We start from the raw sequence: 14,287 nt of genomic DNA on the forward strand, positions 1-14,287 counted from the left end.
AAAGTGATGAGCTGCCCTTAATAAAATGGCTTTCTGGTGAAAAAAAGTCAGTTCTATAATAAGGTTCACTATGAATTCATGGGAATTTTGATTTCTATGTTTTTGAAACCACCACCATTAAACATTCCAAATTTAAGAACTGTCTCTTAAGTATATACTATGCATAAGCTATTTTATTAGTGCTGCAATAGATACAAATTTGGAATAACGCATAGTCCCTATACCAGGAGTTTAGAATCCAGAAGAGCGGGCAAGGGTAAGGGATATAGAGAGAAACAAAGAAAGGCAAAGGAGGAAGAGACTTTCTGTTCATCATTATAACCTTAGGGCCTGGCAGGTATCAGGGGCTTGGTGAATGGATGGGATGAACACAAAACATTCCTGGAAGAGGTAGTATTCTAGATGTTCTTTGAAAGGGATAGAGGATACTAATAAGCAAGAGGATGGCATACAGTATTTGAAGTTATTTATGCTTCTAACTTGTATCTAAGACTTGAATTCATAAAGTACTGAGGTTTTCTTTAAACAAATAGAGGCCTACAGATCATGTTCTAGGAGAAAGTGTGTTGCTCTGAATTGTATAATTTTCATATTAAGTTATCTTTTCAATTGACGTAATATACAAAACCACATCCAACAATTAAATAAAACCTCACCATTCCATGTAAGAAAATCCACCAAACAGAAAACTTTCCCTTGACAAATGGAGTAAAAAGAAGGGAAAGTATTAGGTTGGTGCAAAAGTAATTGTGGCTTTTGCCAAAAACCGCAATTACCTTGGTGCAAAAGTTATTATGGTTTTTGAACTGCAATTACTTTTGCACCAACCTAATATCTAAATCAAGGTAGACTCCAGGTCTAAATCTGGAAAGACTTATCTTTTCCAGATTTAGAGCTGAAAGTATTAATATACAATACTGAAGAATCATTTCCAAATTCAACTCACCTAGTATTAGATTTGTGGCAGGAACTCGCACTTGATTAAAATGGATCTCAAAATGTCCTCCATGAAAATTATCTATAAAATAGAAAATAAAATTTTAAAGAGCAAAAGGAGTTGACTAGAGAAGAGTCACATATACTTAATCTGCTGAAATACAATTACTTGAAGAAAATAGGATTTCAAAGATCCATATGACATGAACATTCCAAAGTAAGCCTCAGCCCTGAACCCCAAGGACCCAGCAGCCCAGAAAACTCATCAACTGTTCAAGAAGAGAAACTCTTTGATCCAGACGTTTTCTAATTCATTCTCTGAAGTACAATTTCAGAGAGTTAGGAAAAAGGAAGACTAGGCTCCATAGCTATAGCCAGAGTATTTTGTTTTATTATTGCTGCTTCTTTGAAATATTTTACATATGGGGTTCCAAAATATTTGCATGGAAAAAAGTTTCAATGTTTCAAAAATTAAAAATGAGTAACGTAATCCAAGTTTCTAATTTTATCATTGTGGAAACCAACGCCTAAAGATGAGAAGGATCTGCTTGAGGGGAAAGAGCAGGCTTGGCATTAGTGATGATATAGAAAATGGACTTTCAGACAGGTTTACAACCAGTCTACACTTGTTCCACTGTGTGTTCGTCTCTTGAAAACACTGGCATTTGAATCACTGAGGCCAGGAACACGTTCACATTTTATCTTTGCATTATCCCTTCTCCCCGCCAAGTTCTAGAGATAATCTCATGCTAACGCTACTCCCTTTTCCTGTCAGAAGAGACAATAATCAGCCTTCTCCACACTGTTTCTTTTGGCCTTCGACACAGGGAGTTGGAGAGGTGCTAGTAAAATTTTCATACTGAATATTCAAATGTAGCCTCTGCAATGGAAACTATCTGCAGTTCAACTATATTATAAATGCATTTTTGGTATCTTTGAGGCTGTTTCTCTGCAACCCAACAATTTCCTACATGCAATTTTCTCCAGCAAGCTTGTTCATCCCATCTTGCCACCTATGCTTACCCCGTGGTACACCCTACAGCTGCATCTTACTGATAAGTGATTCTATACAACTACAAGTCTTATATCTGCTGCTTGAACATATTCATTAGTCATATTCAATGATAAGAAGAAAGCCAGGAGCCGGGCCCAGTGGCTCATGCCTGTAATCCCAGCACTTTGGGAGGCTGAGGAGGGTGGATTACCTGAGGTCAGGAATTCGAGACCAGCCTGGCCAACATGGTGAAACCCCATCTCTACTAAAAATACAAAAATTAGCTGGGCATGGTGGCTAAGCAAATACTTCCTAAGAGAGTGATCTTAGCACATATTTATTGCTCACAATGAACACGTGCCACGGTAGATGGCAGGAAACAAATGGATCTTTGCTTCTTAGAAATCCCACCCAAGGGCAGAGGAAGGAAGAGTTTTGCACTCAAGTCAAAAACTAATTGCTTTTTAACAGTTCTCGTAAGTTGATTAAGAGGGCTAAAATTGGAGACAAAAATAATTTTATTGTGGATTATCTGTGCATTAATCCATTTTTATGAATGACAGAGAGAAGACCAGTAGAGTTGCTCTTCCTTAAATACAATCTTCCCTTTCCCAAAAAGTAAACAGAATGAGGTAGAATGCTATACTATTTCTTTTTATTGGCTCTACTCTGAACTCCACCAGCAATTTTATTAAGACAGTTGTCAGAGACAAAGGAATATCTAAGAATCTATCTCATGCATTAAAATACTATTGCCTTCAATGTTACTGCATGTTCTAGCTTTTCTGCTTGCTAATGCATGGTCATATTTATTGAATACCTACCTATGTAGCCAAAAACTGACAAAGACCTTATTATTTCTACTCCAGGTGTGTTCATGGGAACAAGAATCATGCTGTGCTGTTTGTGTCTAGTCAAAAGAAAAATCATGTTAGAAAAAGTTTGCAAAGAAGAAAAACAAAACCGATAATAAGCAGAGTCACAACTGTCTTTTTGATGTTTTCATGTAATCATGCAAGCAGTGATGACTGGAATGGGACCTGTGTAAAAGACGTACACCAACATAGTCTGATGCAGGCTGTGATCTGGAACCAAAACAATGATTTGAAAATAAATGAGTTGTTTGATTGAGGCTTCTCACTGCTCAACAATGGTAACTGGAAGCTTATATAATTAAACATTTCAAGACTATTGCCTTTGATCTAAACATTTAATCACTTCATTACACAGGTCTGAAAAAATTTAGGTCTGATAATTTAATCCAAACAGCTTTGATAATTTAGCAAACTTTCTAATACTGAAAATTCCACAGTGAAGAATGTTCAGCAATACTCCCTAAAATGTTTTCCAAATACACCTGTTAGAAAATACTTGTGAAATACAAATATATGACCTTTACTCTCATATTTTATATTATGATTTGTGAGTCCAAACAGTGAATTTTAAGTAAATTACATAGATAGGAGGAAAGATTGACTCATTCCTACACAAGTTTCTCAATCAGAATTGTTTAACTACCTGGAGACAGAAGTATTTTGAGTTCTTCCCAAAACAATTGCGATTTTGCACTTGGGATTCCCAGCTCCTAAAACCAAGGGGAACACAAGCAGATTATAAAAGGAAATTTCTAGTTTGACATTTCACCTTGAAGGTTCTAATCCTTCCCACTTTACCTATGGCAGAAAACAAAGAGGGAGAACATTCTTGATTCATTAAGATAATAATTCTTTTGTAACGCTACATATCATCCAAGAAAAATGATTAGGCAAGGACAAGAATGGACTCCATCCATGAAAGCTGCTACACAAAAATAACCAGAAGTGAAAGCAGCATGAAAGAGTTGACACCTCTCCCATTTACACCATTTCAGACATCAGCATGCTAAAAAAGCTGAGAAATTTTGTATGTCTAATGTAATATTTTATATGTCAACATATATGAGGCTGTGATACTGCTTTCAATAAGCCTGGTTCTCATTTATTAATTTCTTAAGGGTCAAATTTTAAAAATATTTTTTCATTTTAATGCAAAATTTTAGTTTATCACAGTTCAGGGGTCGGTAGCAATTGCCTACAAGGGTCTTTTTGCAAAAAATACTTTTCATGTTTACTAGTAAGTCTAAGCATCTAGTCCCTTAGGGAAACTACCATTTAACTAGATTTTCAATTACAAGGCCACACAGAACTGGATCAGATTAAGTTAAACACATCTGTACAAAGTCTCAAACAAATGATCGGACTCTTTTTTCTCATTTATTATAAAAAGAGGTTTGAGGAGATTTGAAATCATATAAAGATTTAATGAGAAATGTTAGGAATTACATCAAATAGTTGAATAATATTATAAAATTCCAGGAGTTAAAAGGATAAACTCCGTGGAACATATTAAAGGACACTGCAGGGATGTAATCAGTAAAATTCAGACTGTGGGAAATTTATAAGACAATTAATCCAATTTCTTCAACAATTAAATTGCAATAAAAAGAAAAAAGAAAGAGCAGTAGCTTGTAAGAACAAAAGAGAGAGACTTAAAAGGCATATCAACCAACAGCAATTTTTAGACCTTACTTAGATCCTAATTCAATCAAACAAAATAAAAAGTATTAATGATAATTATTAAGCAATTAGAAATGTGAATAGTTACTGGATAGGTAATGATATTAAGTAATTTTAGGGGTGCTAATGGTATTGTGGTTATATTTTTTAAAAAGCCCTTACAGAGATACATACTAAAATATTTGCGAAGGAAATTATGTGATGTCTGAGATTTATTTCAAAATATTATGGGGAGAAGATGGGGAGAAGTTAATAACAGATAAAACCTCAACAAGCTACCCTTTCTTTTCTCTTAAGTGTGAATAGAAAACAAAGAATCTGTAATATATAAAAAGAACCTGCAATATGAAAGAGAATGGCCAAAAATGTAAGAGACTCTTAGAGCCAAAACATGAAGTCTAACATCAGAGTAAAAGGAGTCAAATAAAGGGAAAACAGAGAAGAACAAAGGGAATAATTTATTGAATAAATGTGTAGAAGAAAATTTTCTAGAACAGAAGAAAAACATCTTCAGATTGAAAAAGCCATTGACTACAAAGAAGAATCTATTAAATGCTTGTGACATTTCAAAACATCAACGATGAAGAGGAAATCTTAAAAGGTTTCAGAGAGAATAAAACAAGCCAACTAAAAGAAATGAGGATTAGCCTGGCATCAGACTTCTCAACAGCCACAAGGGATGCCAGATGAAAATGAATAGTTCAACTTAGAATTCTATACTTGTCCAAACTATCAATTTATGTAATGGCAGAATAAATACATATTCAGATATGTAAGGTCTCAGAGAATTTAACTATTTTTCTCAAAAAAATTAAGAATATACTTGAGCAAAATAAGGGAGTAAATCAAGAAAAAGGAAGTCCTAGAATCCAAAAGATACTGGATCCCAGGAAAGTATTATCTGAAAATCCTAGGATAACTGCATCAAAGTATGCCTAAAGGGTAATCAGTCCAGATTGGAAAATAAATACTGAAGTCTTTTAAGAGAGAGGTCTCCAGAAAAGAAAGTCAATAGAAGTAAAGGTGCAATCTAGAGATGTGTGTGTATGTAAGGGGAAGGAGATATTATAAAAGCAAATAATGCAAATAAAGAGACGCGGCAATTAGAAACTCCAGGAAAATAATGTTGAAATGCACAACTGTGGGTCCAAATATAAAATAATGTGACATGAATTTAATATATAGTATATAAGAAAAGCATTCTAATTGACCTTAATTCTAGAAACATTCCTTAGAATGGCCCAGGTGATTTTATATTGCATCAGTTACAGAAGGACACAAAATCTAACACACTACTCAGGCCAGTATCAAACAATATTTACATGGTCCTCTAAGCTAAGTGCTGTGTATTGGTTTTCAAAGTTTATAGTCATCCTGTTGTCAACTACAATTGTGGTTGTAAGACAGAACATAAATATTACTAATCCTGACAATGTGAAAGTATAAGCTATAGCTGATAGAAGTTACAACAAGAAAGGGAGGGGGCCGGGCGCGGTGGCTCAAGCCTGTAATCCCAGCACTTTGGGAGGCCGAGACGGGTGGATCACGAGGTCAGGAGATCGAGACCATCCTGGCTAACACAGTGAAACCCCGTCTCTACTAAAAAATACAAAAACTAGCCGGGCGAGGTGGCGGGCGCCTGTAGTCCCAGCTACTCGGGAGGCTGAGGCAGGAGAATGGCATGAACCCGGGAGGCGGAGCTTGCAGTGAGCTGAGATCCGGCCACTGCACTCCAGCCCGGGCGACAGAGCGAGACTCCGTCTCAAAAAAAAAAAAAAAAAGAAAAAAAAAAAGGAAAGGGAGGGATAAACAGTATAGAAAGGGTTAAGAGTATACATATTTTTATATTAAAGTAGAATTTGAATAGAATCTGTGAAATGAGGATGCAGAGAACTTTAACAATTATTTGAGGTTTAAAAAATAATAAAAAAACAACGTAATAAGATATATACATTAAGAAAGAGCAGAGAGAGTTATGAGACAAATGAGCGAAATTGTCATTGTTCAAATTGGGGAGTCAATGGATACTGTCTAAAATGAATAAATTAAGAAAGAGAAAAAATATTTTATCTACAATTATAATGGAAACCAGAGAACTAAAAACAGAAACTGTTAAAAAAAAAAAAAAGTTTTCTCTAGGGCATGATGTTGGGATGTGGAGACAGGAAACAATGCTTAGATTTTTTTTTTTTTCCTTTGTTACTACTTCTAACTGGATAATAATAATGACTTTAAAAACATTAAAGAAAAAATCCATCTTGTAAACAAATCTGTGGATCCCCAAGTAGGACACTGAGAGGCTTGTTGAGTGAACTACAATGTTTTATTTTTCTTTCCGAATTTCCTTTTAATCTGAATATCTAATCTGAGGGCTGTGGAGGAATCATTTCCCCACTTTTGTGTAATACATAACTCCAGAAATCCTACATGCACACTCTGCCTGATAAAATGCTAAAACTGATTTTTAAAAAACCACCTAAAATAGATATTATCTGAGAAAGGGAGGGAAGGAGAGGAAGGCAGTGTGCCTAAAATGGGTGACTCTGTTCATCTCCAGGCTGGTGGCAGAATGAGACACCTTAAACCGACTTAGAACTTGAATCATAAGCCTGCTTTCTCCACAGTCACAGTCTCAGAATTCTAAGAACATACAATCATATATACATATAAATGATTTTATCTATGACTAAAAAGGAAGAGAGAGGACTCTTAACTGGAACAGGAATTTTTTTTAAAAACATGCATTAAACTGACCAAGAGATGTCCCACTGCAATCAGATAACAAATATGTTGGGCAAAATTCTCTCTCCCATTTTTCCCACAAATACATGACTTATTGTCTATATTACATCTGAGATAGAAAAACCATTTTCTCTACCCTTCTGGGCATTTGCTCCATAATCTCATTAAATAAAATAAGAAACTATCATACCGAAAATAAATTAATTTTTCACTAAAAGAAAAATTACAAGCATTTTCATAAATACAAGTTAAAAAATGTAATGTTTTTCAAGTAGAACACTTTATCATGCATCAAAAAATCTATAATAGGCTGGGCACGGTGGATCACGCCTGTAATCCCAACGCTTTGGGAAGCCGAGGTGGGAGGATCACCTGAGGCCAGGAGTTCAAGACCAGCCTGGCCAACATGGCAAAACCCCATCTCTACTAAAAATATAAAACATTAGCCAGGCGTGGTGGCAGGTGCCTGTAATCCCAGCTACTTGGCATGCTGAGGCAGGAGAATTGTCTGAACCTGGGAGGCAGAGGCTGCAGTGAGCTGAGATCGCGCCACTGTATTCCAGCCTAGGCAACAAGAGTGAAACTCTATCTCAAAAAAAAAAAAAAAAAAAAAAATCTCTAGTATGTGCACTGACATTAGACAATAAAGACCCTTAATTCAGGTTAAACACATTCATTTTACATAAATCAAAAATAATTAGCAGTTTTAGAATTTTTAGAGTTTATTCTTCTTTCAAACGCAAATCTCTCCCTCTTGCCTCTTCTTGAACTCTACACATATTTTAGAACTAAATGGTCCCTAGGATTGTTCATTTCTTTATATCTTTTCTTCATATTGGATAATTTCTATTGTCTATCTTCAAGTTCATTATTTCCTCTGTTATCTCCATTATGTTATTAAGCCCAGTCAGTGAATTTCTTTCCACATATTTTACCTTTAAGTTCTGATATTTCTACTTGGTTATTTTCTGTTTTCTATTTCTCTTCTGATATTTCTTATCGTTTTATTTTTCTTGACCTCAATAAGCACATTTTAATAGCTGCCTTAAGTCCTTGTCTGATGATTCCAACATCTGAATCATTTGGGTGTTGGCCTTTCCCCTTGAAAATGGGTCATGTTTTCCTTATTCTTCATTGGTTGAGCAATTTTAGATTGTATTCTGGACGTTGTGATTTTGTTTTTTTTGTTTTGAAACTCTAGATTCTGTCATATTCCTCCACAGAATGTTGATGGTTTTGTTTTGACAGGCAATTAACTCAGGTAGAGTAAAACTGCAGAGTCTATCACAATTCAGGTGGAAATCAAATTTCAGTGTAGTTCTTATTATTTAGCTGCAAGGTGCTTTGAGTTTGCCCTGTGCATTACTTTCATTCAGGAGTTAGCCAGACACCCAAGCAAAGTTTCCACATGAAAGCTGGAGCTCCCCTTTTCTGGCGTTTTCCTTTCTAGGAATACCCACCTCATTTCCCAGCAGTGATGGCTGCCCTAGACACTCTCCTCTGGTTTCTCAGGACACAGAGATCTGAGTTTTCCAAAGAAGCTTTAGCTTTCCTGTTCTACACTTTTTCCTCAGGCTAAACTCTAAAAATGAAAAACTCACCCTATGCCTATCTCACTTTCCAAATTTTGACTCCCCTACAAAATCGGCTTGCCTTTTGTTCACTCCCCTGAGAATTTCAGGCAGGCAGGTATGTATGTATGTATGTATGCATGCATGCATGTATGTATTTTGTAGTTTTTTAGTTGTTATCTGTGGGAAGGTTAATCTTAAGTACTTACTCCACCCGACTGGCAATAGAACTCCTCCAGAGTTCTTACCTTTAAACTTTGCCAAAAACCAGGTCTTCACTTACCCAGTGTTATAATTTCTTATACATTCATTAATATTTGAATACAAATATACATTTTTATTCATGACAAATACATTAGTTTTATTTATCAGCTAAAATTTGAGAAATGCAATGCTCACTTCAAAATGATCACATAAGCAGAATTAGAAATCTTAGAAGCTCTCAAATTTCAAAACTAATAAAACCAAGAGCTTAAAATTCTAATCTCCTCCATTATTCCATACTATAAATAACATATGTAAAGTATAGTTAAGATTGAAATGCAATGCCTTTAAAACTGTTGCTTATAATTTAGATTCCTTCAAATTTAATGGAACCTATGTTTTAATCAGTTCAGAAAGGACCATCCTCATTTGTACTAATGAGAAAAGATCCCCCATTAACATATTTAAAAGTTAAGTTTTAAAAATCTCAAATGTCATATTCTTCACAGTAACTCTATTTGGCTTTCCTAATTTATCCAAACATCTAAATTTTCAAATTGTTTACCATTGTTTATATTTACAAGAACATGTCCTTTTGATTTTTACAGATGTTAACAGGTAAAGAAACTGCTATGGTCTGAATGTATGTGTCCCTCCCTAGAAGTCATGTGTTGGAATCCTAACTCCCAAGCTGCTGGTGACGAGGTCCCAAAGGAGGTGATTAAGTGATTAAAATGGAATTAGTGTCTTTATCAAAGAGGCCTGAGTGAGCTTAGTCACCTTTTTCACTATATGAGGACAGAACAAGAAGGTGCCATCTATGAACCAGAATGCAGGCCCTCACCAGGCACCAACTCTACCGGTGCCTTGTTCTCGGACTTTTCAGCCTCTAGAATCATGAGAAATACATCTCTGTTGTTTAGAAGTTACCTAATTATTGGTGTTGTACAATAGTGGCCTGAATGGACTATGACAAAATTCCACTAATCTGAGGACCAATGCAAAGAATATTAACAAACCTCCTTTAATCATTAAAGATTTAATGATTTAATGGCAGATGATTTAATGGCAGATGACAATACTTACCTTTCATTGTGGATGTTACCTGAATGACTTATCTGGAAACGCTCAGTTGGGGGAATCTTTTATCCCTGGCTATGCAATAATATGCAATCATGCTTTGATTCTTAGTTAGAAATTAAAGAGGAAGAATCATTTACAGAGTGTTCGCTTCTAATTTTTCAACTGGATATTTTTCTACTTGGGGCTATCTTTGAGGTTTTAGTTGTAGGAAGCCTTGGCCAGTGCCTCTCTAGACGCCTACAGGCTGAAGGATCAAAGCTACTTGCCTCACATAATGCATTGTGTGGGCATACTCCTTGGTAGGCATACTTCTGAAAATCAGATTAGGACATAACATGATTTGAGGTTCATTTTCATTAGAAATATTTTCTTTAAAAAAACCCCAAACTTGTATTTTAGGTTCAGGGGTAAATGTGAAGGTTTGTTACATAGGTGAACTTGTGTCACTAGTGTTAGTTGCACAGATTATTTCAACACCCAGGTATTAAGCCCAGTACCCAATAGTTATCTTTTCTGCTCCTTTCCCTCCTCCCACCCTCCATGCTCAAGTAGACCTCTGTGTCTGTTGTTTCCTTCTTTGTGTTCATAAGTTCTCGTCATTTAGCTCCCACTTAGAAGTGAGAACAGGCGGTATCTGGCTTTCTGTTCTTGCGTTAGTTTGCTAAGGATAATAGCCTCCAGCTCCATCCATGTTCCTGCAAAAGACATGATCTCATTCTTTTTGATGACTGCATAGTATTCCACGGTGTATATGTACCACATTTTCTTTATCCAATCTGTCATTGATGGGCATTTAGGTTGATTCCATGTCTTTGCTATTGTGAATAGTGCTGCAATGAACATTCGCATCCGTGTGTCTTTATGGTAGAATAATTTCTATTCCTTTGGGTATATACCCAGTAATAGGATCGCTGGGTTGAATGGTAGCTCTGGTTTTTTGTTTTTGTTTTTGGATTTTTTTTGAGACAGTCTCACTCTGTTGCCAAGGCTGGAGTACAGTGGCGCGATCTCAGCTCACTGTAATCTCCCTGCTCCCAGGTTCAAGTGATTCTCGTGCCTTGGCCTCCTGAGTAGCTGGGATTACAGGCATGTGCCACCATGCTTGGCTAATTTTTGTATTTTGGGGTTTTGCCATGTTGGCCAGGCTGGTCTCGAACTCCTGGTCTCAACTGATCCTCCCACCTCAGCCTCCGAAAGTGTTGGGATTACAAGCAGGAGCTACCGTGCCCAGCCAGTAGTTCTATATTTAGCTCTCTGGGCAATCTCCATACTGCTTTCCACAATGGTTGAACTAATTTACACTCCCACCAACAGTGTATTAAGTGTTCCTTTTTTTCTACAACCTCATCAGCATCTGTTATTTTTTGCCTTTTTATTAATAGCCATCCTGATTGGTGTGAGATGGTATCTCATTGTGATTTTGATTTGCATTTCTCGAATGATCAGTGATATTGAGCTTTCCTTCATATTTTGTTGGCTGCATACATATCTTCCTTTGAAAAGTTTCTGTTCATGTCGTTTGCCCACTTTTTAATGGGATTGTTTTTCTCTTGTAAATTTGTTCAAGTTCCTTATAGATGCTGGATATTAGACCTTTGTCAGATACATAGTTTGCAAATATTTTCTTCCATTCTGTAGGTTGTCTGCTCACACTGCTGATAGTTTCTTTTGCTGTGCAGAAGCTCTTAAGTTTAATTAGATCTCACTTGTCAATTTTTGCTTTTGCTGTGATTGCCTTTGGTGTCTTTGTCATGAACTCTTTGCCCATCCCTATGTCTAGGACAGTATTGCCTAAGTCGTCTTCCAGGGTTTTTAATAGTTTTGGGTTTTACATTTAAGTCTCTAATTCATTTTGAATTAACTTTTGTATATGTTGTAAGGTAGGAGTCCAGCTTCAATCTTCTGCATATGGATAGCTAGTTATCCCAGCACCATCTATAAAATAGGGAGTCTTTTCCCCATTGCTTGTTTTTGTCAGCCCTGTCGAAGATCAGATGGTCATAGGTGAGCAGCCTTATTTCTGGGCTCTCTGCTCTGTTCCATTGGTCTATGGGCCCATTTTTAGAGATATTTTTCTTTCTCTACTTTCCATTCTAGCAATCAAGAACACTTGGGTAAATCTTTCAAGGTTTCACTGATGCTAGATATCCAGCATCAGTGAGCTGAAGTAAAATCTTCTTTCTATTTCCTTTGAACCCTGGCCTAAAGCCCTCTTTTTCTAATATTCAGAATATGTAATTTTTTATCTAATACTTCCCAATATTACTTCTTACCTTATTCTTTCTATCATTTAAAAATGCTGGCTGGGCATGATGACTCATATCTGTAATCCCAAAAGGGAAGCTGAAGCGGTAGGATCACTTGAGCCCAGGCGTTTGAAACCAGCCTGGGCAACCTAGCGAGACTTCATCTATACAAAAAAATTTAAAAATTAGCCAAGCATGGTGCAGCGTGCCTATAGTCCCAGCTACTTGGGATGTTGAGGTAGGAGGATTGCTTGAGCCCTGGGAAGTCAAGGTTGCAGTGAGCCGTGATCATGCCCCTGCATTCTAGCCTGGGCAACAGAGTGAGACCTTGTCTCAAAACAAAGCAAACAAACAAAAATGTTGCCACAGCCTTACATAAATGCCCAATAGATTTCAGATACCAGGTAAATATTGAAGAAACTCAAGAAGCAAGGCAAATAATTATTTGATTCTGTCTTCCTCAATCTTATATGGAGAACAATTAATATTCTAAAAAATACAATTTTTAAGTTGGATGTCTTTTGTGACCATTAAGTAGAGGAAGTAAGGGTGAATGCATAGTTTGTAGAATTTGAAATATTTGTATTTAACAACGATGTTTCAGAAAAATGAGAAAAACCCTTCTCAAAGATATCATCTCCCCTTAGCTATAAGCAGAATTTGGCAAGTGCAGCAGTTGAAACAACCTTCTTTTATAGAGAGTTTTGCTTGTTTGTGGCATTTTAGTTAATGAACAGGATACCCAATGTCATAAATAAAATATATTACAGGAAATCTGAATAGACCAGAGAACATTTAAACACATATGCTGTGTCACAGGCCTTCATGAATGAAAACGGATGGCCTAAAGTAATTTTGTTTTTAATCCAGACACTGTGGTATTTCAAGGCTGTTCAAGTGCCAGGATTAAATCAGTTTGAAAATTACATCTCCCTGATGTTAGTTGGTTATTTTTAATTTCTTAGGCTTTTATCCACAAAATCATTTTCAAACAAAAGGAGATATGATAGGTGGATAAAAAAACATGACCTTTGAGTAAAGTGTGGTTTGTAACTATTAAGAAACTGATGTAAACAATTACATACCATGAAGCACAGATAGCTATCCACAAATTCTCAAGGCTGTTTCTTCTACCAACATTGAATTTCTGAGGTGGAACAATTGAACTTCATTTGGTTTTAGCTTTAATACTGACAATTCAAATTGGAGTAAGTACTATTTTGCAATAAAATTTCCCTTATAAGAAAAAAGATGTTTATTGTACAATCCCACAGTTAAAGAAAAAAAAATCCCATGTGTTCTCTTAGAGTGTGTATCTTTAACAGGGAAATCTTCAAAATTCACTGAATCCATCTCTAGGTTTACATCTAAATAATAAGTATTAAGTAATAATGTTACAAGCTGCTGCTATTATGTTGTTACTATAGAATATGGTTAGATCAAAATAAATCCCAAATAGAGTTTAAAATTTAAAAAAATCAAGACATAAAAAAACTAGAAGAAAAATAATATAATATTTATCAAATCTCTGGGTGAGAAAGGATTTTAAAACTTAAAAATGATAAATGAATCAAAATCAAAAGATAAAGATCAACTGGTTTGTCCATATAAAATGGTTGTACATTAGAAAATAAAATTAAAAAGCAAAAAAAATTGGGGGGAAAATGTTTCAACATTCATGACAAAATGTATGCAATATTTAGCTCCCTAAATTATAAAGAAATCATACTGCATACTGAAAATCAGTATACAGATGGGCAAAGAACACAATTGCAAAAAGAGGAAATAAGAATAATAAAAGAGATTTTTAAAATTGCTTAACTTTACCACTAATCAAATAAATGTGGAGTAGAATAATAATGAAATATTCAAAGCAGTTTATTATCCAGTATTCCACACATGCCTGGCAAGGGTAGGTAAGGGGTGCTGAAGTTGTTACAAGTCATTCAGAAAGCG

General features: G+C 35.6%; 1 protein-coding gene across 2 annotated transcripts in view; it reads right to left on the reverse strand.

Moving 5' to 3' along the window:
- ACAD11 (acyl-CoA dehydrogenase family member 11) overlaps window positions 1–14,287 on the reverse strand; it is a 92,989-nt gene that overhangs the window by 18,821 nt on the left and 59,881 nt on the right. Inside the window, exons 14-16 of one of the 2 annotated variants that reach the window (XM_010380185.2) lie at window positions 3,449–3,515; window positions 2,755–2,840; window positions 947–1,018 (exon numbers count right to left, since the gene is read on the reverse strand). In XM_010380185.2, the coding sequence (XP_010378487.1) occupies window positions 947–1,018; window positions 2,755–2,840; window positions 3,449–3,515 (225 nt within the window). The remainder of the gene's footprint in view (window positions 1–946; window positions 1,019–2,754; window positions 2,841–3,448; window positions 3,516–14,287) is intronic. The other variant, XM_030933899.1, reaches the window with a different exon arrangement.

The sequence above is a fragment of the Rhinopithecus roxellana genome, chromosome 1 (genome assembly GCF_007565055.1).
Source record: "Rhinopithecus roxellana isolate Shanxi Qingling chromosome 1, ASM756505v1, whole genome shotgun sequence".
NCBI classification, from domain to species: Eukaryota; Metazoa; Chordata; class Mammalia; order Primates; family Cercopithecidae; genus Rhinopithecus; species Rhinopithecus roxellana.